Source organism: Giraffa tippelskirchi, chromosome 8 (genome assembly GCF_054371585.1).
Source record: "Giraffa tippelskirchi isolate mGirTip1 chromosome 8, T2T-mGirTip1v1.2.pri, whole genome shotgun sequence".
NCBI classification, from domain to species: domain Eukaryota; kingdom Metazoa; phylum Chordata; class Mammalia; order Artiodactyla; family Giraffidae; genus Giraffa; species Giraffa tippelskirchi.
Genome location: NC_137282.1, coordinates 149493115 through 149519096, shown reverse-complemented (window position 1 = coordinate 149519096; position 25982 = coordinate 149493115). Strand labels below are relative to the sequence as shown.

Sequence of the window (25982 nt, the reverse complement as noted above, 5' to 3'; positions counted from 1 at the left end):
GAACGCATTCCCTAATGAGATCACTAGTCACTACTTATAAAAAGAAAAATTTCTTAAAATAGAACACAAGAGTAAACACAGGTACAAACTACAAATGCATTCCTTAGCTTTCTGATTCTGGCCCTACAAAAACAGGCCAAGATGGGCAAGGCAGAAATGACCGATTAAGCATTCATTTATTTGGCAAATATTCCCGGAGTTTCTGCTTGGTATCGTTACATCGAGTTACAGTCTAGGAGTCCAGCAAAAATAAATAAATAAATAAAACAGGAAAGAAAAGGAAAAGAAAAAAAAAAAAAAAAACAATGTTCTGTCCTTGAAGGTACAGTCTAGTGAGGAATGCAGCTGAGTGAATAGGCAAGAAGTGCTTTAAAAGGGAAATGACAGGCTGCTCTTTTTTAATAGGTCCCCAGAAATGAAAGATCAAGAAAGGCTTTTCAAGTCTGAATTGAGACCTGAAAAGTTTACAGTGGAGGTGATACTGTCAAAGTTGCACATTTGAAAGATCACTGCCCGTTGGGAAGAGAAAAGACAGAAGGGGGACAACACCACAGGCCAGTCGGAGGCTGCCGCGGTGACCCTGGCTAGAGAGGATGACTCTGGGTACCAGGGAAATGGCTGCAGGGCTGGAGAGAAGTGGCTAGATTCTCAAGATGATGGTGAATTGGAATTATTAGGACTTGGTAATTAACCGGAAGAAGAAAGGAAAGGATTGGAAAGAAGGACGAGATCCTACTTTGGTTTTCCCCACAAACAGATCTCCAGGAAAAGATTCAAGTGCAAGCAGTTCATTGGAGAAGAACAGGGAATACGGGTGGGAAAATAAGGAAGTGATAACAAGGAGGAAATGTAGCCAAGACAGAGTGCTTTATCATGCCAACTATGCAATTAATGTCATGGAGAAATCCTGGGAAATGGTATCGAACAAATGTCTCAGAGTTCTCTCATCCAAGGGGTTGAGAAGAAGGGGAATTTATAAGCCAATTGCCATGAGTCACTGGCTGCTGAGTTTAATTCCCCAGCATTTCCAGCCTGTTCTGCACAGGCAGGGCAGATTTCTGTTGCTTCTTTGAAGATCCTGAGGCAAAAAAGACATAGTTTCAGGTTTTAGGAAATGGGCAGGAGCACACGGAATGGTGAGACCCGAAGAATATTTACTACAGGTAACACTCAGTCTCTGGTGTGGTTCAGTGGGGTGTGGATTAGCTGAGATGAGGAACCCAAGGGTTGAAGCAAGACAGAAGGGGACCGGGGAGCAGGGCTTATAACTTTGATGTTTGGTCTAATTCATTTGAAGTGCTCATGGGATGTCTAAGTAAAGGTGTTTAGTAGACAGTTGGGTATGCGAACATGAGTCTTTGGAGAGCGATATGTTCAGTTAAGTTCAGCAGCTCAGTCATGTCCAACTCTTTGTGACCCCATGGACTGCAGCACACCATCACCAGCTCCCGGAGTTTACTCAAACTTACGTCCATAGAGTCGGTGATGCCATCCAACCACCTCATCCTCTGTTGTCCCCTTCTCCTCTTGCCTTCGATCATTCCCAGAATCAGGATCTTTTCCAATGAGTCAATGCTTCACATCAGATGGCCAAAGTATTGGAGTTTCAGCTTCAGCATCAGTCCTTCCAATGAATATTCAGGACTGATCTCCTTCAGGATGGACTGGTTGGATCTCCTTGCAGTCCAAGGGACTCTGAAGAGTCTTCTCCAACACCACAGTTCAAAAGCATCAGCCTTCTTTATACTCCAACTCTCACATCCATACATGACTACTGGAAAAACCATAGCTTTGACTAGATGGACCTTTGTTGGCAAAGTAATGTCTCTGCTTTTAATATGTTGTCTAGGTTGGTCATAGCTTTTCTTCCAAGGAGCAAGCATCTTTTAATTTCATGACTGAAGTCACCATCTGCAGTGATTTTGGAGCCCCCCAAAATAAAGTCTCTCACTATTTCCATGGTTTCCCCATCTATTTGCCATGAAGTGATGGGACCAGATGCCATGATCTTAGTTTTCTGTATATTGAGTTTTAAGCCAACTTTTCCCTCTTGATGAAAGTGAAAGAGGAGAGCAATCTGATCTACAGTTAAAAGATTTGGAAACTGTCAACATGGGAATTCATGAAATCCCACGGGAAATTGTATAGTGGGAGGAACAATGATGGGCAAGGGCAGAAACCAAAGATCACCTGGATGTAAGGAACAAGGAAAGGAGAAGAAATCTGCAAAGAAGAATAAGATGATGCATCAGGGAGTTACAAGGAAAACCAAAAAGCAGGTGTCTAGAAGCCAAAAAGAGAAATCTAAGAAGCAGAGAATAAAAATGTATTACTTGCTGCTGAAAAATCAAGAATAATAAAAGACAAAACAATATTATTAAATTCAGCAACAAGCAAGTCTTCAGTGATCTTGGAGTCATTGGTTAAGAGATTCTAGTGCATCTAAGGATGCATATGTGTGAGTCATTGTAGACAGCAAAGATAGATAACTCAAGTTTAACTGAGAATGGGAGGAACTAGAGAAAATAGAGATTGAAGGCTTAGTACCTGCTACTGCTACTGCTAAGTCACCTCAGTCGTGTCCGACTCTGTGCAACCCCATAGATGGCAGCCCACCAGGCTCCACCGTCCCTGGGATTCTCCAGGCAAGAACATTGGAGTGGGTTGCCATTTCCTTCTCCAATGCATGAAAGTGAAAAGTGAAAGTGAAGTCACTCAGTCGTGTCCGACTCTTAGTGACCCCATGGACTGAAGCCTACCAGGCTCCTCCATCCATGGGATTTTCCAGGCAAGAGTACTGGAGTGGGGTGCCATTACATACTGTAAAATAAAGCATATTGTAATGGTTTAAAAAACTGAAGGTGACTGTCAGGTTAAGGGAAGCGTTTTTGGTACAAGAAGGCTTGTTTGTTTATAGAAAATGGAAGAGATTTAAAATTTTGACAAGAAAGGGCCTTCAGAGGGCACGGAGAGACTGAAGGCACAAGAGAAATGATAAAAAGGCAGGAGATCTCTAAAGACAGAAAGGGGACTGAGTCCAGAGACGGGGGGAATAAGACGTTACATGGACTTTGTTTCCTTTGTTGCAAGTGAGAAGGAGAAAAGTGATGGGTGTAGATCAGGGCTAAATTGTAGGTTTGGTGGCATGAAGTTAAGAAGACACCTGTGGATTTTCTCTGTGAACCAAGAGTTGAAGAGAAGAGAAGGGTGTGAATGAGGAAGGATAAGTGATGTCAAAGGCTTAAGGAGCTTATGGCTAGAATGAAATGCCTCTGCAGAGAAAGCTGATGAGGAAAACAGCTGTGTGACTTCCTCTCACAATGCTCAGCTGCCCAGGTGTGAGCCCAGAGACCAAATAGTTAGGCTTTTTTAAGATTGGATTTCAACAAGTGGGTGGAAGAAAGGATGACAGAGCAAGAGAGTTGCAAGGTAGCTGAAGTGATGACAACAGAAAAACAAACGGAAGAATTTAGGATCAGAGGAAAATAATGGACAGAAGCAATTCATGGGAATGGCATCCTAGAGTCCAATCAAGGGATTCTATTTCCAAGGTTTGGGGTAAGGAGAGAGCACGCTAAGAGGGAGAAAAGTCACAAACAGGCACCTGTATAAACTGATGAAATTTGACTGACATTGACTAGTTGGTCACGGTAGAGGGATTAAAGCAGGAGATAGCTATGAAGAAAGTGGGGAAGAAAACAAGGCTGCCATGGCTGAGATGAGAAATGGCTGGGCCGGCATCCAACTGAGGAGCTAAGTCAATGGTCATGGTATGGCCATTGCTCTGCCCCTGTATTGTGAGTTGAATTGTGTCCTCCCAAAAGATATATTGGAGATCTAACTCCTAATTCCTGTGAACGGGGCCTTCTTTGGAAATAGGGTCTTTGAAGATGTAGTCAAGTTTAGATTGGGTGGCCCCTAAGCCAATATGACTTATAAGAAGAGGAAGAGAGACACAGATAAAGACACACCAGGAAAACACCATATGACAACGAAAGCAGAAACTGAAGTGATGTGTTTATAAGCCAAGGGATGAAAAGGATTGCCTTCAGAGAGAGCATGGCCCTGCTGACACCCAGGTATCAGGCTTCTAGCATCCAGAACTGTGAGAGAATGCCCTTTTGCTTGGATCGTGGTGCACCGTGATCGTATACTACTTTTGCTTAAGGCTATGCTAACTCTGATATTTTGTTTCAGAACAAATGTGGCCCCAGGAAACTAATACACTCTCAATGCTTATATGACTTAGCCAGGGCCATGGGTCTATTTCCCAATGTCACAGAGCACCAACAGAAGTCAGACTGTGGTCAACAGATACTGGGGCAATTCTCTGTTTCTAAGTAGAAATTGGAGCTTTTCGTTCTTATTCAGTGTCATTTTCAACTCTTATCCAGTGATATGATAATTCAGTGCACTTCATTCCCAAGTAAAGATCTCCAAAGGTAAAGCTCATCCAGTAGGAAGAGAAAGACAAAATGTCCTCTATGTAAATTTAGAAGTATAGGGATATTTTAGATCAGAGTCAATCATAGTGCTAGAATATCTGGTGCTTACTATATTTTTTACTTTCAAAAGGAAGTCAGTGCACTTTTTCTGGTGACAGTACATGCCCATTTTGTATACTAGAGCTTTTTTTTTACAGCAATATTGACACACGATTTAATGTTCCCATTTCTGATTGCTTTGGCACAGACAATGCATTTATATGCCAATGAATAAGACAGATGTACCTGACTCCCTTCTCTCTAACATGCACACATACATATAAAACAGAAAATAAATCATCATTTTTCATATGAACAGATACTAAAAATAACAGTTTAATACATGAGTTCATGAATTAATATCCCACGGATTGTTTCCCCAAGGCAGGGAATACTTTTATTAACCAAAGACTTGATGAAAATTTGAGATTTTCTATGGCATTCAAATTTTGTTAGGTTTTTAGCTTTACATGAATTATTTAAATCTTAAAGTTATAAACAGTCTCTATAAATCAGAGAGGCAACCACAGCCACCCTCAGGAGTTGGGCAGGTAATAAAAATAACTGAAGCTGACCCGATTGTATTCTTGGGATGTATTCTGTTTACACATTAAACACGCAGCTTCACATCCACCCAGAAATATTTTCTCCCATTTTTCTTGAAACACAAGGCCCTGTTCAGTCTACCTTTCATTTTTCCATCTTTGCAGAGGCTTGTCTATAAAATTATTGCACCATCCAACGAATTCTGTAAAGAGAACCACCAGGGCAAGTATCAGGCTGACTGAGGCCTCAGTGGTGAAAGGAAGACAGTGGGGAAACTCAGGCTGAACGTGAGGGGAGCAAGTCTCCCTGGGCTCTAGCTGGCCAACCCAAGTAGGAATTTTATTCAAAATCTCCAGATTGCTAAATGTCAGATATTAATTTCTTTTCTATTTTTTTCAGCCACAATGATGTCCAGAACAGTTTGAAGCCAAACCAAACATGTCTGGGAGCAGATTTAGCCAACGGGATGCTAGTTCACAACTTTTGCTAAATACTGTTTTCTTGTGTGGCAAAATATATATAACATAAACTTTACCATTTTAACTATGTTTTAGTGTGTAATTCTGTGGCATGAAATCCATCCACAATCTTGTGCAACCATCACTACCATTCATTTCCAGAATATTTTCATCACCCCAAGTAGAAACTCTCAACTAATTAATCTGTTGTGCCCTTTTATTATCAACTTTAAAATGAAAATAGAACTTGAAAAGGTCCCCCAAAGTCACCATATTTGATGTTAAAACAAAACCCTTCAGACTTCAATGTTAGGCTAGACGCTTACCTTCTTCCAGAAACTAGCCAGGAGTTAAATCCTCTGCCAGATGTAAGTCTCTCCAGAAATCCTTTGTTTCATCAACTCTCAGCTCCATCCTGCTTCCCACACCATCATTCCATTTGACCCAACTGTGGCCCTCATTATGGCCTTGAAAATGTCTGCTCTGCACTCACCCAACTTTCCTATACTCCCCACCCTGCTCTTCCCACTCTTTCCACCTCTGCCTCAGGAAAACCTAAGGCCTGTCCAAGAGCATCATTTCCCCCATACCCCTCATAAGTAGAAACTGCTTATTCTCACCTCACGTTTGGTAGTTGGGTCCATGTTTGCCTACTTTCAAACATTAAATCTACTTCCTCTTGTAAATATCCCCCCTCCTTTGAGACTCAATCCCATACCATTCAGTTGAGTCACACCTTCCTCGTCCTTATTGCTGTCACTTGTGGTCACTTCTCTTCATTCATTTGAGATTTCAACACCTGGCTTCCAATCTTCCAGTCCAACTCAACTCCTGTCATCATTTAAGACCACTTCAAGATGTACTGGAGGGCCCATCTAAAATCAGAGCTTTCAGTTCATTGAATTCTCTGCCTCAGCAACCTATAAAATCACAGACTCAGACGTCCCATTCTCAAATGAAATTTTTACTTTCAGCTTATTCGAACCACCACTCCACTCTTCCAGCCATCTTCCATCTCATGAAAAATTGCAATCCACAACCCCATGGCTTCCTCCTTGCCCAGGAGCCCCACTTGCCTTTAATTCTCTATTTATCTAGATACTTAACAGTCCCTCAGTATAATAACTCCTTTATAAACACGGTAGTAATTCCCATGCTTCTTTCTCCCCTGTAAAACACACCAAACCTCAATCCTAGATGAACACAATCATCTATCTCTTTGTTCTCACACCCAGCTGAAGAAAACACACAACTGAACTGATTGGTATCAATGAGAAGTCAACATCTCCAATAAACACTGCTTGGCAACCTAAATACGGATCTCCAGCAAACTCACTTGATCATTTTCCTAATGATTATTTTGTACTTCTCTTTACTCTTCTTAAATCATTTTCTCCCTCATCTCCATAAGAGTCCACCATCAAGTTCTATCAATTTTACCTCCCAAATTTGTCCCAAACCATTAATTTCTCTCCTTTGTTGCTACCTGAACCATCATCATCTCCAGAGTGGGTCATCACTGTTGTCTTCTAAAAATTCTCCCTGCCATGTTACTGCCTTCCCCATAAATTTTGTACACAGTGACTGAGGTCTTTTTTTTTTCAATTGAGTTATAGTTGATGTAAAATATTATATAAGTTAGAGGTATATAGTGATTCACAATTTTGAAAGGTTATACTTCATTTTATAGTCATTATAAAATATTGGTTATAGTCCTAGTGCTGTATAATATACTCTTACAGCTTATTATATACATAATAGTTTGTACCTTCTAATATACTACCCCTATATTGCCCCCCTCTTTTCTCTCCTCACTAGTAACCACTAGTTTGTTCTCTATATCCATGCGTGTGCTTCACTAATTTGTAGTATTTTTTAGATTCCACATATAAGTAATTAGTTCAGTTCAGTCACTCAGTTGTGTCCGACTCTTTGCGACCCCATGGACTGCAGCACACCAGGCCTCCCAGTCCATCACCAACTCCTGGAGTTTACTGAAACTCAAGTCCATTGAGTTGGTGATGCCATCCATCCACCTCATCCTCTGTCGTCCCCTTCTCCTCCCACCTTCAATCTTTCCCAGTATCAGGATCTTTTCCGATGAGTCAATTCTTCACATCAGGTGGCCAAAGTATTGTAGTTTCAGCTTCAGCATCAGTCCTTCCAATGAATATTCAGGACTGATTTCCTTTAGGATGGACTGGTTGGATCTCCTTGCAGTCCAAGGGACTCTCAAGAGTCTTCTCCAAACCACAGTTCAAAAGCATCAATATAAGTGATAACATACAGTATTTGTCTTCCTCTGACTCTTTGCGACCCCATGGACTGTGGTCCACCAGGCTCCTCTGTTCCAGAATTCTCCAGGCAAGAATATTGAAGTAGGTTGCCGTTTTCTACTCTAGGAGATCTTCCCAACCCAGGGATTGAGCCTGCATCTCCTGCATTTCCTGCACTGGCAGGTATATTCTTTACCACTGCATCACCTGGGAAGCCCCCCTACACTGCCCTAGCTCTCAGCAAATATTCTCTGGGAGAAAATGGCTATTTGACAATCCTGTATATTCTAATTTGTCCATGCTAATCAACATGAATATAAAAAATTTTGTTTTCACTTTTACAATGACAGCTTATGAACAGACTCAGCAGATGCTCCCAGGCAAGAAAATGACCAGCAGTTTTAGCCTTTTCTCTCTCCAAAATTTATTTTTGCTCCCAGGCAAGAAAATGACCAGCAATTTTAGCCTTTTCTCTCTCCAAAATTTATTTTTGCTAATTTTATATTCTTCTTGACTTCTATAATCTTTTTTTTCTAGTTGTGATTGCTTTCTACTACTACCACATCATACTCAGAAGCAGACATGTTCATGTCTTTAATGACTTCTTTCATCTTAATGTGGCTTTAAAAAATGAAGAACAATAAAAACATTAGTCCAGATGAAAAAATTTTTCCTGGTAGAGTGTAATTTTTATTTGAAATGCAGCTGAAAGGAGAATAGGATTTACTTAGAGTAAATCCACTTTATAGCAAATTTAGATGAGGCATATCAATTCCAAAAATAACATGGAACAGTTTTCTAGTATTCACTCATACCCATTTTTCCTCTTTCCTGGAGCACAGAGGACAGCCATTATTTCCAAGCCTTCAGGAAGGACCACGTGCCCAGTTATGTCCAATGGACTATGAGCATAAATGATGTATGTCCCTTTCCAGAAGAGGTGCTTAAAGATGAGTAAGAATTCTCTACATTCTCCCTTTCATGGAGACCAGGAAGGTCACATGTTTAAGATACGGAGCCACGCAGCCTGCCTCCCTAAGACATTGCTGGGAAAAGAAGCCACTTTGGAGAGTTGCTGGGCTCACGGTGGACTTTGCATCAGTAAGAAAGAACTTGGTGTTGAGTCACTGAGTTTTCAGAACACATCTACATCTGTGCTGTGCTTAGTCACTCAGTTGTGTCCAACTCTTTGTGACCCCATGGACTGTAGCCCGCCAGGCTCCTTTGTCCACAGGGGTTTTCCAGGCAAGTATACTGGAGTGTGTTGTCATGCCCTCCTCCGGGGGATCTTCCCAACCCAGGAATCAAACCCAGGTCTCCCACATTGCAGGCAGATTCTTACTGTCTGAGCATAGTACATTCTATAAAGGCAAATAAAATAAGGAATACCTAACCTAACACAAAGATGCAGCATTTTCTCAGATTTTTTATAAAAAAAATCTTTTTTCAGAAATGTTTTTTAGATCTTTAAATCTTTTTTTTAAATGTTTTTTAGAAAAATCTTTCAAATTATAATATTCTAGAAACTGCTGTTTGGAATACTAGGTATTATAGACAATGATTATAATAAAATTATTTCTAAAGGAAGGTTAATGAAGAATATCCTTTAGTTACATGGTGTGAAGTTTCCTTTGGAGCTTTTTTTTTCTTTCTTTTTCATTTTACCCTTGAGGCATAAACATGAAAGGGAAGGTTATATCTATTCTGAGCTAAACTACATCATACCTTAAACTTGAAGTAATTCTAGTGATGCTATTGTGCATATTAACATCAGGGACTTTCCAGTCTCAGGAAATTAAAGCTGTATGTTTAAAGGGAGCAGCAAAATTTAACCTTTAGTTCTTTATTTTTTCATCCAGTCATACCATACCCTCCAGCCAAGAGCACTGCATTTAAATCTTCCCTTCTCAAAGTGATCTCCTTTCCCCTTTCCTCAGCCCCTCCTGCCTATGTTTAAACCTATTTGAACCTATGAGAAAAGCTATTATAAAGAACTATACTATTTTTGTCTAATAGTAGTTCAGTGCAACAGCTTCTTGGGTAATCTGTGTAATAAAAAAAATCTAATGTTTTTTATTAGAAAAATACATATTATAACCTCAAGGGATGAACTTTGCTGTTATTTATCAGTCACTTGTGGAGAGGGGGGTTTATCAGACAGGAAGTTTAAAGATCTTCCCATTTTCCATCAGAACATCTTTTTTTTATATTAGTTTATCTATTTTTTAACTTAACAATATTGTATTTGTTTTGCCATACATTGACATAAATCCACCATGGGTGTACATGTTTTCCCCTTCCAGAACCCCCCTCCCCCCTCCCACCTCCCTCCCCATCCCAAGAACATCTTCTTGGTTGGCTACTTATCTAACCTATCCTTGAATGCCATCCTTGAGTAAAGTTAAGGATGAGGCAAGACTTTTGGTAACTGTCTGTGATGGTTAATTTTATGTGTTAACTTTACTAGGCCATGAGGTACTCAGATGTTTGGTCAAACATTGCTCTGAGTGTTTCTGTGAAGGAGTTTTTGTGAAGGTTTCCATGAGGGTTTTCCTAACGTGGGTGGGCCTCAACCAATCAGCCAGAGACCTGAATAGAACAGAAAGGCTGACTCTCCCCCAAGTAAATGAGAATTCCCCTTGCCGGACTGCCTGCACAGAGGGACACTGGCTTTTTTTCCTGCCTTAAGACTCCAACTGAAACATCAACTTTTCCTGAGGTCTTAGGTCTCCTGGCCTTTGGATTAAAACCACACCACTGGCTTTTAAATCTTGGGAGTTGTCAGCCATATATATTATGTATATGGTGTGTGTGTGTGTGCTCAGTCGCGTCCAACTCTTTGTGATCCCTTGGACTATAGCCCACTAGGATCCTCTGTCCATGGAATTCTCCATAGCAAGAATACTGGAATGGGTTGCCATTTCCTACTCCAGGAGATCGTCCCGACCCAGGGATCAAACCCACATTACCTGCGTCTCCTGCACTGCAGGCAGACTCTTTACTCATTGAGCCACCTGGGATGCTACTATGTATATATGACTATAGATAAGTATTATGTATGTGTAAAGTGTGTATACATGTTAGTTCTATACGGGTGTATACATGTTTCTCTGAAGAACCCCGGCTAGTACACATTCTGTGGCTTTAGAGCCACATCCTGTTTGTGACCACTACACTTTCTCAGTAGAGAGGTGATACTCATCCCACCTCCAACAACTGACTGAAAGCAATTTACAAGCAGAAGCAATGACCAAAAAGCCAAGATAAGCTAAAGAATCAAATAACTGAAGGCTTGGTTGGTCTGTTTTCTGATCCTAAGTAAACACACGTTGAAGCAACAGCAGAAAATGAAAAGTAAGACCAGGAAGAAGGAAAAAGAAAAAAAAAAATGGAAAGAAATGAGCTAGCCAGGAAAGGCCACAAACAGGAGTGACAGACATTACAGCTAAATAGCACTGCTGGTGGCAGCAGGTCTCCTGAGAGGAGAAAGAATTTCAGGAAAGTTTGGAAGATGGCAAAGGAGTACAACTTGCAATGAGAAAAGATTAGCTATCTGGCTTATTCAAGTCCAGCTAACCCCTATATTCACCATGGGCATTAATGAACATATGGATTGAACTCATAAAGAAGGTCTGGCGTCATTAAAGAGAGATAATCTTCATGAGCAGATTTGTATTTTAGCATCTATCACGTGGTATTGTAGTTAATACTACTCTGTCCTGTCTTACTGTATAACAAGTCACCCCTAACATAGTGATTTAAAACAACGATGTATTGTTCTCACAGATTTGTGGGTTGTCAATCTAGTGATTCTTCTGCCAGACTCATCTGGGATCACTCATGTGGCTGAAGTCATCTGACAATCCTACTGTGGTCCCAGAGAGCCTCAGTCACATGCCTGGGACACTAGCGCTGGCAGGGCATCACTTTCTCCCCATAAGTCAAACTAGCTTCTTCACAACACAATGCTCTTTATTATTTTTTGCATATGTATTTTAAAAAAAAAATTTAATTGGAGTATAATTGCTTTACCATGTTGTGGAAATTTCTGCTATACAATGTGAATCGACCATATGCATACATATATCCCCTCCCTCTACAGCTTCCCTCCCACACCCCATCCCACCCATCTAGGTCATCACGGAGCTGAGCTCCCTGTGCTATACAGCAGGTTCCCACTAGCTATCTATTTTACATGTTAGTGGATGTATCAACGCTACTCTCAATTCCTCCCATCATCTCCTTCCCTTGCTGGGTCCAGAAGTCCCTTCTCTATGTCTGGGCCTCTATTCCCACAATGGTCTTTAGATTTCAAATGGACAAACCCCAATATGCAGGCACGCATCAAACTCTCTGCTTGGCTCATGTTTGCTAATGCCCCATTAGCCAAAGCAAGTCATGTGACCTGATCTAGAGTTGATGAGGTAGGATCCACAAAAGGCATACCTAGGACAAGGTTGATGTATCATAAGAATCTACCACGTCCACCGTGAATTTCAGACTTTGAATTACATTCCCATCCCTGAGTACATTCCCATTCTTTAGTACTTGCCTAACATCCTTAGTTCATAATTAACATCTTGGCAGTACTCCCTTTAGACAACATTTTGGGTATTCTAGTGAAATATAACCTGGGCACACATGGTGGAAATGCATTTGCACTATTATTGTTGTTTTTTAGTCACTAAGTCATGTCCAATTCTTGCAACCCCATGGACTATAGCCCGCCAGGCTCTTCTATCCACGAGATTTCCCAGGCAAGAATACTGGAGTGGGTTGCCATTTGCTTCTCCAGGGCATCCAACCGGCATCTCCTGCTTTGGCAGTCCAGTTCTTTACCACTAAGCTACACCTGGGAAGCCCAAAAGTTATATTACAAAACAGTTTTTCCAAAAAGGCAGTGTCTGGGGTCTGATATTTGAGACATGATTGAGTTAAGTTTGAGCGTTTATGGATTAGCCTTCACTTACTTACAAATTCTTCTAGCCCAGAGTTCAGTGCAGTTCAGTCACTCAATCATGTCCAATTCTTTGCGACCCCATGGACTGCAGCACGCCAGGCTTCCCTGTCCATCACCAACTCCCGGAGCTTACTCAAACTCATGTCCATCGAGTTGGTGATGCCATCCAACCATCTCATCGTCCCCTTCTCCTCCTGCCTTCAATCTTTCCCAGCATCAGGGTCTTTTCAAATGAGTCAGTTCTTCGCATCAAGTGGCCAAAGTATTGGAGTTTCAGCTTTGGCATCAGTCCTTCCAATGAATATTCAGGACTGATTTCCTTTAGCAATAACAGGTTGGATCTCCTTGCAGTCCAAAGGACTCTCAAGAGTCTTCTCCAGCACCACAGTTCAAAAGCATCAATTCTTGCAGTCCAAAGGACTCTCAAGAGTCTTCTCCAGCACCACAGTTCAAAAGCTTCAATTCTTTTGATGGTGGGATGTTCTGGGAGAATAGCGTTGAAACAGTCCAAAGGACTCAAGAGTCTTCTCCAGCACCACAGTTCAAAAGCATCAATGCTTTTGAGGGTGGGACGTTCTGGGAGAATAGCATTGAAACATGTATATTATCATATGTGAAACAGAACACCATTCCAGGTTCAATGCATGAGACAAATGCTCAGGGCTGGGGCAATGGGATGACCCAGAGGGATGGGATGGGGAGGGAGGTGGGAGGGGGGTTCAGGATGGGGAACACATGTAAACCCATGGCTGATTCATGTCAATGTATGGCAAAAACTACTACAATATTGTAAAGTAATTAGCCCCCAACTAAAATAAATAAATTTATTTAAAAAAAAAAGCATCAAGTCTTCGGCACTCAGAGTTAGGTGTCACTAAATTATTAGCTTAAAACTGTGATCCTTAATTTTGATCTCTGCGTTCTGAGAATGCCGCACAGGAAGCCGGGGGTAGGGGATGGGGAGTGAGGGGTCACTCATACATAAGAAAGCAGAGGAAAATCATAAAACTTTCATACCTCACTCTATCAGATAGATTCATCACTTCTCCAGACCTCCAAACTGCTTCAACCGCCCTCCTTGGCAGGGCCAATTTGCTTTGATTACCGTTCGAACTGTGCACTTATTACACAATGTACAACATAACAGAACAGATGGTGCAGTTCCCGAGCCCAGCAGCTGGAGGGGACGCTCTGCACACAGTAGGAGCACCATAAACATTGATTGACTGAGTTCGTTGCCTTGGTTGACTCCAAGCCATCTTGCCCCCGGGCAGTGTCCTTACATCTCTCCAGGCCCACACCCTGGCCGGAAAGGCGGGGAGCTCGGAGCAGATGGCGAGTCCCGGGTGCCAGGTGTGCAGCACGCTCGGCGCGGTCTGGGGCACCGGGTTCTTTGGTCCCTGCGCCACCCCCCCCACCCCCCACCCCCCCCCACCCCCACGAGTCGCCGTCGGCGCCACACGTGAGGTCGGGCCAAGGGGCACCTGGGGAGGGGCGGGGAGGGCTGGGAACAAGGAGCTCCGGTGCCTGGCAGAGCCCGCGCGTGCTGCCCCCGCCACCCTTCCCCTCTGACCAGCGTCACCTGGCAGCCCGCGCGGCCTCCGCGCCTCCCCATCCTCCCTCTCTGCGATCGAGCGCCTTTCTGCTCCCCCCCCCCGCCCCGCCCCTCTGCCTCTCTTTTTCTTATCTTGACATTTCGCCTCGCTTCCCTCTGCCCACTCCCCGGCGGGTTTCCCTCGCCGGCAGGCGCGCCCGCCCCAGCCGGCCCGCCCCCGCACCACCTCCAATTGTAGGTCAACTCTCTGGCTAACGTGGGCTGAGGGGTGCTCTTTAAGCGTTTTTCCATAAGTGGGATCAGACGGTTTCCCCACGGGGCTCCAACTGGAATTGCTTCTCGGCTGTGGAGTTGGAGGGAGGGGCGCGGGAATCCCGCGGGGTGTGCTGCCATCCACGCCGCGCGCTGGGGTCACTGGGATGGTTTCGGGGCGCCCCGCGGGGACTGGCAGCCCCACCCGGGCGCCTGCTCCCGGGGCCTGGCTCCCGCGGCGGCCTGCGGAAAGGCAGAACACGCGAATCCAAGGGGGACAAAGCGAGCCGAACCCCTCCAGAGTGCTCCGCTTCTTAGTAACTGCGCCCGTGGTGCAGCCTCTACTGGTGATTTACTTGCCAGGAGCTCCCTCCTCCCAGACCTGAGACCCGGGGCTGATTCCCGGGGGGCGTCGGTGCGCCCCTGCCAGGGGGCCCTGGCACCGCGACTCCCCTCCCTCCCCCGCCTTTCCCGCAAGAGGGAGGGCACCGAGGCACGCGGAAGCCCCCTCCGAAGCCCCGGGGGAGGGGATGCTTGAAGACTCGAGTGTAACCAATTGTCAACCTCCCTTCGCCCCACAGCTTTTTCCTCCCTCCCCACCGCCCCCCCACCCCCGCGCACCGCGCACACACCCTGCTCTGCCCTCCTGCACGAGAGCGGGCAGCTGCAAGCTCCACGGGACCAGGGAGGGGGTGCCCATGGGGGTACGAATGTCGCCTGCCAGCCGGAACGTGGGTTCCAGACGCAGAGCACGCAAGGGGCGGGTGGGCGTCCCGGGCCAAGGCGGTGGGCTCGCCGGAGACCAGGCGGCCCAGGGACTGTCAGTTCCAGTCAGGGACAGAATTGGGCCCGGTGGCCGTGGGCCCAGCTAGCTCCGGGGGGTTGGTGGAGGGGATGGAGGAGCCGAACGCCCGAGGAAAGCACTCCCCCCATCCCGGGCCAGCGCGGCCAATTGCAATTTCGAAGAAGGCTAGGGCGCGGGGGCGCGTGCGTGCCTGGGTCTTCGGCTTCTTCCCCAGGTCGTAAACCTAAACGGAAGACGGGTGTTAAAGTGCTGCTGACAGCATCCCCCGAAACCTGTTTACAGTAGGAAAGTCTTTTCCCCGAAAAAGCACAGCCGGAGTCGATTCCAGTGTATTTCCTCCCTGTATCAGTAACCGAAAGGCGAGGCTCAGCCGCCGCGGCGGAACGCGGCTGAGCACAGCTGATCCCTACCGACCCCTCGGCGCGCTCAAGGCAGGGAGAGCGCGGTGCCTGCGCCACCGAGTCGCGGCGCCCGGCAGAGAGAAACCATCTTTTGAGGAGGAGGGGTGCCTCTGCTAGTCCTCGAGTCGGGCGCGCCTCCTCTGCAGCGGCTCTCCGAGAGAGCCTTCTAACTCGTTCCGGCTTCGGCAAGATATGGACCCGGCCATTGATCACCTCCCGGCTCAGGGACTCGATCCAAACGGGAGTCCTGGCGGCCCCAAGTCTCTGGGCGCTTCTGACAAGTGAACAGGAGGCGACGGTTCGTTGCCCTAAGCTCTGATTTATGATTTAAAAAAAAAATCATCAGAATTCATCGACACACCGTATTAACCGCTGATCGTTTTAAACTGCTATCGAAAGAAGGTAGCGGAGGATGCTACGGGTGCAGGAGAGGAGGAAGGGGGGAGAAAGACCTCCGACCATCCCCACGTTTTCCCACGTCTCCTCGTGGGCGCAGGGAGGCTCAGCGCTGCCACCTGGCGGCCTCCTCTCCCTGGACTGGGAGTCGGCTGATGGAGGCGCAAACCCGGGTTCGCGGTGGGTGTGACTTGCTTCGGCTTAGCGAAATGGGGCAGAAGCTCGTGTTCCTGCTTCAAAATCTACGTGGCCTGATGCAAACACTCATTTCCTGCTTGTTCTCATGAGAAAACTGAAAGGAGAGGAAAAATGAGTTGGCGCTGGTATGAAAGGCATACAGAAACCTACCAGGTGCCAGCCACTGGTTAGGAGGGGAGAGAAAAATGGCAAAAACTTAATTAGAAATGCAGGATTCTTATCTCCTAATTTTTTCTAAGAGTAAACATAATAGATGGACTTCATTTTACCTTAGACCCTATTTTAATATTTTGCAAATAAGGATTACTTACATACATTGTTTTTCCATACAACCCCCACCCCTCCCGGGAAGTCCAGTTTCAATGCAATTTCATCAGCCCTCCCAAAAATGAAGTGCAAGTTATATTTGTCTACTTGACTGAGAAGTAAATCAGCTTCTGATGGAAGGTTATTTTCCATAAACTGTGGAACCAAAAAGCCTGGGGCCTTTCAGTTGGCAAAGGCCAATGACATCAAATTTCTCAGGCTTCTTCCCTGTCTGCTAAAGTAACAAAGACAGGATTTTTCCCCCTCTTTATTTTCTTTGAACTGAATAGTTGTCAGGTCAGACCAGCTCTTGCAATCACAGTTTCTATAACCAAGACAAGGAAAAATCTTGCAAATCAGTGTGAATCCAAGAGATTTGTTAAACTAATTTCCCCTCAGGTTTTTTTTTTTTTTCCCTCCCTCTATGCTATAGGAATATATTAAGCAGTGGGACAGAATGCTATTTCCATCTATACCCCATACCATTTTATGGATGTAGGATTTTTATGTTGTGCAGGTGTGTGAGAGCAGAAGAAATGAATTAGCAGATATTACATCTCAAATCGAGTTCCATTATTTAATGGAAAATAAATAAAATAAGATGAAATATTTACCTTAATTCAAAATTTGGAATGTCTATCATCTTTGCTAATAAAGAAAATTCATCTATTATTTTGAAACAGGATTTTTTTTTTTTTTTTTTTTTGCAAAATTATCTTGGCTTACTGTTAATATGGCTTAGAGAGTAGCATTAAGAATTACTTCATGTACTACAAAGCCAGCAGAGGGAACACTGAGTACTGATTTAGTAGGGGCTACCAAATATCTGGTATTTGGGAAAAAAATGTTAGTAATGGAAAAACTGGTTACAAAGCATGTGAAGTTAGGTAATGAGAACACAGAAATCTTTTCTCATTATTTGCTATTGAGACCTCATACATTCCAGTGTGCACATACCCAGTTGGTGAGAAAGATCACTTTAATAAAAGGCCACTTGTCACATGTTTTCTTACATTTTAAGAGGGCTACTAACACATAAGAACAAACCTACTTCAGAAGTCTAAGCATTCATATATACTATAATAATCTTTTATGTCAATGGAAATTACTAATACCATATTTCTTCAGTTCTAAGAGGAACTTTTTTCTTTTCAGATGTCTTACAATCATGGGGATGTCAGTTTCACTGGCAGTTGTTCTCCCTTAATAGCATGTGACCATGGTATGTCTGAAAGACATCAGTTAGATTTGTTGAAATATAGAAAATATACCTAACAATAGAAATAGGCCAGTGGCTATTTTTTAGTACACACATAAAAAAAATCTGCATGCTTTAAACATAAACAAAATCATTCTGACTGCTTTAACTTCCACTTTTCTCTGATCTCATTCACTGGTAGAATCACAAATGGCTTTGGAAATATAATCAATGATACTGATTATATCATTCACTCGACTGAAACATCACAAACTTAGTCACACCCTTAGATTATTAGTTGCTACAAATCTCAAAATAAACATAGTATTTATTCTTTTTTTATTCTGGTAAAAATATGGATTTTTAAAATAAATAATAGACCTCAGAGTAATTTTTATGTCAGATTGAGAACATGTAGGGCTATGTTATAGTATGAATACCAAATAAAATGATGACACACCCAGCTTTGTTAGATGCAAAAGAAGTGCCTGTGGGTTGTTTTCAAGATTTAGTTCCTCTTCTAAAAGAAAAAATATATAACTTGGGTAGCTACTGGTCAAAAATTATTTGCTTCTACCTACAAAAACATTCTTGTTTGTGGTTGATCCTTAGAGATCCAGTCAGATGTTGCCAAAGGGTGTTCTTTCCAGTAAAATTCTACATCTGATAACCAGGGCCTCTCCCCAGCCTATATACTCTAAAAGTTTGACAAGATAAATAGAAATCTGCTGCCTAGCACTAGTTTGATCGGAATCGAAAGCTGACTTAATTATGTTAGGTTAGCCCTACCTAACCACTTATCACTGGCTTATAGAAAAACAGTTTTATTATTATGGTTTTAAGAAAGACCAATCTTTATTATAGTTTTAATTTTCATACCTTAGAACAGAAGAGATGTCTGTGGCCAAATTAACATGTATTCTGACTACCTGGGAACTTTTTTTTGCCACATTCTTAACAATGCTCTTCATGAGGCTTCTTTTCAAATCATCAGGATGACTGGGTTGCCACTGTGGTCCTTGGATGGTTCACATCCATATCTGTGATTTTTTCACATCAGTGACCACCCTCGACTTTAGTCTCTTGAACAACATGCTGGTTCTACTAGAGGGAATGTCTCTGGAATCTGAATGATCATGAAGGATAATATAGTATTCACTGAGGGCTTACTATACATCAAGCTCACTGAACTCCCACAAAACACTATATAAAGTAGTTCTTAGTGTTCCCATATCACTGATGAGGAAAACTGAGACTTGGTCACATCCCCAGGGTCACAAGACTAGTTAGAAGGACTAGCAGCCAGGTCTAATATAAATTCAGAGGTTCCATTCTTTTTTGCCACTAGTTATCACTGCCTTCTAGTGTACTCTTTGCTTTTGCCTTTTAATTCCATTTGATTGAAGTAATGAACATATAGGAGAAAATATAAAGGAAAGGAGGAGGAGGGTTTGGGGAAAAGAGGATGAAGTGTGAAGCTATCTTTAATTTTGAAAATGTGGAAAACTAATACTTAAAAAGGCAAACTGATTCCCATCCTTTGCTCACCATTATCATCTTACACAAAACTATGGAAATTCTCCTATTAAGTTAACTGTGGAACACTGCCTATTGTGTTCCAGTGGAAAGCTCCTCTGTCTGGGCTACCCAGGATTTATGACTGTGTGTGCTGTGCTGTGTGCTCAGTCGTGTCCAACTCTTTGCAACCCTGTGGACTGTAGCCCATTAGGCTCCTCTGTCCATAGGATTTTTCCAGGCAAGAATACTGGAGTGAGTTGCATTTCCTCCTCCAAGAGGATCTTCCTGGCCTGGGGATGGAACCCAGTCTCCCTTGTCTCCTACATTATCAGGCAAATTCTTTACCACACTGCGCCACTAGGGAAGCCCATCCAGGATTCAAAGGGGAGTTTAAATCATTCAATAACTATAGTTAACCCCTGTTTGGTTAAGAGAACAAGTAATTATTGCAAAAAAAAAAAAAATCCTCTTTTCTGCCTTCCACAAACAGCACCAAAATAGCTCTGAAGGGATTAACACAATACATCAACATCTGTGCTGTACCTGGAATTGTCAAAATAATAGTGATGACAGGTGTCTAGGTACCACTTTCTTAATGGTTTTCAGTATCTACTGATTTATTTTCATGGCTTTCCCTCCCTCTTTTACATCCTTGGCTTTACGAAGGAGCCGAGGAACAGATTTTGCACTAAAGGCTGATTCTCTATGCCAATACTGAAAAGAACTAATAAAAATAATCACTTGGCTTTTAAGCAGAAAGCTTCCATTTACAGTATTTCACCCTTCCCCCCCTTCTAAGCCCCTTGTTATCTAACATAATGGTTAGAATACATTTCCGTCTCTCCCCTTAATAATTTCATGCATTCACATCCTCTTCACACACCACACACACACACACACGCAGGCACGCACAGCAAAAGGAAAAAAGAGGCAGCAGAAATCTCAGCTGTACTTCTAGCCCTTTTAAAAAGTTTGCTCTGTAAATTGGAATGAGGTCAGATTTGGAGCTTCTCATTGCACGCGGAGATTATTATTGCATCGGGTTCCAAGCCAATGGGAAGCCCGGGGGAGGGGCTTGGCACGAGGAAGCGTTGGTTACAGCGGCTGATTGGCCGCGGCCAAGACTGGGAAAGGATAAAGAGGCGCGAGGCGGAATTGGGGTCTGCTCTAAGCTGCAGCAAGGGAAACCGTGTGAGAGAGGAAGAGGCCTGTTTCGCTCCGGGTCTCTAGTTCTTGCACGCTCTTTAAGAGTCTGCACTGGAGGAACTCTGCCATTACCAGCTCCCTTCTTGCAGGAGGGAGGGGGAAACATACATTTATTCATGCCAGTCTGTTGCATGAAGGCTTTCTGGCGTCCTACCTTGCAACAAAATAATTGCACAAACTCCTTAGTGCCGATTCCGCCCACAGAGAGTCCTGGAGCCAGAGCCTTTTCTGCTTTGCATTGTAAGAGAGGGACTAACTGATAGAGACTATGTCGCTTTCCTGAGCTTCTGAGATCGCTCGCGAACTGGAATCAACTGCTTCAGGGGAAGGAAAAAAAAAAAAAAAGACTTGCCTGGGAGGCGGCGAGAAACTTGCATTGGAAGCTTCAGCAACCAGCATTCGAGAAACTCCTCTCCACTTCAGCACCGTCTCCAGGACGCAGAGCCGAGAGACAGCGCAAACTGCGGCGCGGTGAGAGAGAAGAGCGAGAGAGAGGGAGATTCTCCAGCCTGGGAACTATAACTCCTCTGCAAGAGGCGGAGTGCTCCCGCCCCGCGTCTTTTTGGAGACTTTTCTCTCTTCACCCACCTCCGCCCCGGCCAGGAGTTGAGCCGCCCGCTCGACCGCCGCGCACGTCCCCCAGCTCGGCGTGCGCTTGGTCCCGAGAGCCAGCAGGGCCCGGCGATCGCGCCGCGGCCGCCGCGAGGGTGTGAGCGCGCGTGGGCGCCCGCCGAGCCGGGGCCATGGTGCAGCAAACCAACAACGCCGAGAACACGGAAGCGCTGCTCGCCGGCGAGAGCTCGGACTCGGGCGCCGGCCTCGAGCTGGGCATCGCCTCCTCCCCCACGCCCGGCTCCACCGCCTCCACGGGCGGCAAGGCCGACGACCCGAGCTGGTGCAAGACGCCGAGTGGGCACATCAAGCGGCCCATGAACGCCTTCATGGTGTGGTCGCAGATCGAGCGACGCAAGATCATGGAGCAGTCGCCCGACATGCACAACGCCGAGATCTCCAAGCGGCTGGGCAAACGCTGGAAGCTGCTCAAAGACAGCGACAAGATCCCTTTCATTCGGGAGGCGGAGCGGCTGCGCCTCAAGCACATGGCTGACTACCCCGACTACAAGTACCGGCCCAGGAAGAAGGTGAAGTCCGGCAACGCCAACTCGGGCTCCGCGGCCGCCGCCGCCTCCAAGCCCGGAGAGAAGGGCGACAAGGTCGGTGGCAGCGGCCACGGGGGCGGCGGCGGCGGGGGCGGCCACGCGGGGGGAGGAGGCGGCGGCGGCGCGAGCGGCGGCGGCGCCAACTCCAAACCCACTCAGAAAAAGAGCTGCGGCTCCAAAGTGGCGGGCGGCGGGGTCGGCAAGCCCCACGCCAAGCTCATCCTGGCGGGCGGCGGCGGGAAGGCGGCGGCGGCCGCCTCCTCCTCGTCGTCGTCGTCGTCGTCCTCGTTCGCCGCCGAGCAGGCGGGGGCCGCCGCCCTGTTGCCCCTGGGCGCCGCCGCCGCGGCCGCCGACCACCACTCGCTGTACAAGGCGCGGACTCCCGGCGCCTCGGCCTCGGCCTCGGCGGCGGCCTCGGCCTCGGCTGGCCTGGCGGCCCCGGGCAAACACCTGACGGAGAAGAAGGTGAAGCGCGTCTACCTGTTCGGCGGCCTGGGCGCGTCGTCCTCGCCCGTCGGCGGCGTGGGCGCCGGCGCCGACCCCAGCGACCCCCTGGGCCTGTACGAGGAAGGGGGCGCCGGCTGCTCGCCCGACGGGCCGAGCCTGAGCGGCCGCAGCAGCGCCGCCTCGTCGCCGGCCGCCGGCCGCTCGCCCGCCGACCACCGTAGCTACGCCAGCCTGCGCGCCGCCTCGCCCGCCCCGTCCAGCGCGCCCTCGCACGCGTCCTCCTCGGCCTCGTCCTCCTCCTCCTCTTCCTCCTCGTCGTCCTCCTCCTCCTCGTCCTCGGGCTCGTCATCCTCCGACGACGAGTTCGAAGACGACCTGCTCGACCTGAACCCCAGCTCAAACTTTGAGAGCATGTCCCTGGGCAGCTTCAGCTCGTCGTCGGCGCTGGACCGGGATCTGGATTTTAACTTCGAACCCGGCTCCGGCTCGCACTTCGAGTTCCCGGACTACTGCACGCCCGAGGTGAGCGAGATGATCTCGGGAGACTGGCTGGAGTCCAGCATCTCCAACCTGGTCTTCACCTACTGAAGGGCGCGCGGGCTGGGAGAGAGAGGGACGGGGCGGGTGGGGGGGTGGGGGGAGGACCAGAGAGGAAAAGGAAAAAGGAAAAAAAAAAAAGCGGACAGAGAAAAGAGTTGCAAGAGAAAAGGGAAAACAAGAGGGGAAAAAAAAGAAAAAAGGAAAAGGAGAAAAAAAAAATGAGCAGGGCCGGCTTCGGCCGCGTCCGGGTGGTCGGAGAGCAACGCCACGGCGTCTGGGGACCCGCGCTCCCAACCCCCCATCTCGCCGGCCGGAGGGACGCGGCGGAGGCGGAGGTAGACAGGGGCGACCTTTTATTGTTGTTCTTGGTGGTGTTGTTGATGGCGAAAAAAGCGACTTCGAGTTTCCTCCCCTTTGCTGGAAGAGACCCCCCCACCACCACCACCAGCCCTTCCAACGAGCTTCCGGACTTGTCTGCACCCCCGGCCAGAAGCCGAGTTGGTAGTTTTCTAGCGACTGAAGGAATCGTCTATTTCTCTCTCATCGCTCCCTCGGTGTTTTGGGGCTGTTATCCTTGGTTTTTTGTTTTTTTGATCCGGAGGGGAGGGGGACTCCGGCATGCCCCCGGAGGGGTTTTGTTCTCAGCATCCCCGCCCTCTTCCTCTCCCCCCCACCCCAAGAAGACAGAAGGCTCCGGGGCGTCGAATTTGACCGCCTGCAGGTATTGCGGGGAGAGGGGAGTCGCACGGGCCCAAGCGCCTGGACTGAGAGACTCCACGCTGGCGAACTCCCGTTTTGTTTTTAGAGGGCTTTCCCCCCCCTCCCGCCTTTTCCCCCCTCTTCTTTTTTTTTTTCTTTTTTTTTTTCCCCCCTGCCCCTGCAGCCAGAGGAGGAGACGTTGAGTGACCGGCGCTCGGAAATGACCCGAGAACCTAGTTGGAAAGCCACACCAGCCAGGACGAGGGGCGGGGAGAAGGCCACGAACTGGAAGGGGGGAGAGTAATAAAACTGAAATGGATTTGCACGTTCGGGAGAAGGTGGCGGCGTCTCCTGGGCCTCCGCCTCCTGCATCTCTGAAACCAGTGAGGTGAGACTTCACGGCCCCGCAGGCGCGGAGGAGAGGAGACTGTTTGATGTGGTACCCGGGGCAGTGGAGGGCGAGTGGTGTCGGGGGGGAAAAAAAAGGTTTTTTGCTTCTCTTAATCGGAATCGTGATGGTGTTGGATTATTTCACTGGTGGGGTTAATATAGCATGTTATCCTGTCTATCTTTTAAAGATTTCTGTATTAAGACTGTTGAGCAGTTTTTAAAATAGTGTAGGATAATATAAAAAGCAGATAGATGGCGCTATGTTTGATTCCTACGACAGAAATTATCACCAGCTTTTTTTCATTCTTAACTCTTTAAAGGATTCAAACGCAACTCAAATCTGTGCTGGACTTTAAAAAAAAACCAATTCAGGACCAAATTTTTTCAGTGTGTATGTGTTTATTCCTTATAGGTGTAAATGAGAAGACGTGTTTTTTTCCCTCACCGATGCTCCATCCTCGTATTTTTTTTTCCTTGTAAATGTAATCAGATGCCATTTTATATGTGGACGTATTTATACTGGCCAAACACTTTTTTTTCTTATTTTGTCCTTTTTTTTCTTTCTTTTGCTTTGCTTTCTTTCTTTTTACTTTCTTACTTCCTTCTTCCTTACTTTCTTTTTTCTTTCGTTTCTTTTTTTATCCTTTCTTTTTTTTTTTTTGGTAGTTGTTGTTACCCACGCCATTTTACGTCTCCTTCACTGAAGGGCTAGAGTTTTAACTTTTAATTTTTTATATTTAAATGTAGACTTTTGACACTTTTAAAAAACAAAAAAAGACAAGAGAGATGAAAACGTTTGATTATTTTCTCAGTGTATTTTTGTAAAAAATATATAAAGGGGGTGTTAATCGGTGTAAATCGCTGTTTGGATTTCCTGATTTTATAATAAGGCGGCTGGTTAGTATCTCACACAGTTTTAAAAAATCAGCCCCTAATTTCTCCATGTTTACACTTCAATCTGCAGGCTTCTTAAAGTGACAGTATCCCTTAACCCACCACCAGTGTCCATCCTTCGACCTCAGCCCTGTAAAAAGGGGAGGAGAATTAGCCAAACACTGTATGCTTTTAAGAAAAACGAGTTTTTTAAACAAAATACTGTTTTATGCAGAGGCTTTAAAACTGGTGCATTTACAGCAAAAAGGGATCCTGTAGCTTTAACTTGTAAACCACATCTTTTTTGCACTTTTTTTATAAACAAAAACGTGCCGTTTAAACCACTGGATCTATCTAAATGCCGATTTGAGTTCGCGACACTATGTACTGCGTTTTTCATTCTTGTATTTGACTATTTAATCCTTTCTACTTGTCGCTAAATATAATTGTTTTAGTCTTATGGCATGATGATAGCATATGTGTTCAGGTTTATAGCTGTTGTGTTTAAAGATTGAAAAAAGTGGAAAACATCTTTGTACATTTAAGTCTGTATTATAATAAAGCAAAAAGATTGTGTGTATGTATGTTTAATATAACATGACAGGCACTAGGACGTCTGCCTTTTAAGGCAGTTCCGTTAAGGGTTTTTGTTTTTAAACTTTTTTTTGCCATCCATCCTGTGCAATATGCCGTGTAGAATATTTGTCTGAAAATTCAAGGCCACAAAAAAACAATGTTTGGGGGAAAAAAGAAAAAATCATGCCAGCTAATCATGTCAAGTTCACTGCCTGTCAGATTGTTGATATATACCTTCTGTAAATAACTTTTTTTGAGAAGGAAATAAAATCAGCTGGAACTGAACCCTAAATCTTGACTTTTGTCATTATTATGCCCAAAGCCTAAGATTGGAAGGGCCCTATGGCTTGCAGAAACGACACCATCTGCCCTAGCTTTGAAACAAGTTAGTTCTCAGGCCTGTTACATGCCATCTAATTGAGGAATAAATCCTCCTAAATGCCTCTCACTCAGATTGCGCAGGCACTAACCCTGAAACCATGTGTCAACTCTACATGCTTTCTAGGAATTTTCTGAGTTTACCCCCATTTAAATAAACGCCCTTTGTCTTGAAGTTTTAAAAAGAAGGGGAGGGGTGATGTGGACAGAATTCTTTACAGATAAAACCGGGTCCTAAAACTGCTTTCTCCTTGATTTGTGTAGATTTACCATCCAGCAGCAGCTAGAGTTGTTTCTCACAGATTAGGAACAAAAAGGCTGTTAAATTATCAATATATTGTGGTGAAAGGCATTACCTGT

At 45.4% G+C, this 25982-nt stretch overlaps 2 protein-coding genes across 11 annotated transcripts in view; both read left to right on the top strand.

Annotated features, from left to right (window-relative positions):
* The window catches only part of CDKAL1 (CDKAL1 threonylcarbamoyladenosine tRNA methylthiotransferase), a 918695-nt gene extending 913117 nt beyond the window's left edge, over positions 1–5578 (top strand). For all 10 annotated transcript variants that reach the window (XR_014061588.1, XR_014061589.1, XR_014061593.1 and 7 more), the window contains one exon: positions 5430–5578. The gene's annotated coding sequence lies outside the window, so the exon portion shown is untranslated. The remainder of the gene's footprint in view (positions 1–5429) is intronic.
* A 14939-nt stretch (positions 5579–20517) lies between these two features.
* Positions 20518–25536, top strand: SOX4 (SRY-box transcription factor 4). Its single transcript, XM_081518051.1, has one exon. It carries the CDS (start codon positions 21303–21305, stop codon positions 22752–22754), a length of 1452 nt encoding a protein of 483 aa, XP_081374177.1. The 5' UTR covers positions 20518–21302; the 3' UTR covers positions 22755–25536.
* The last annotated feature ends 446 nt before the right edge of the window (positions 25537–25982 follow it).

Bases quoted from the DNA above. Each gene is read 5' to 3' on its own strand.
- SOX4 (XM_081518051.1), top strand. From the start codon at position 21,303: ATGGTGCAGCAAACCAACAACGCCGAGAACACGGAAGCGCTGCTCGCC.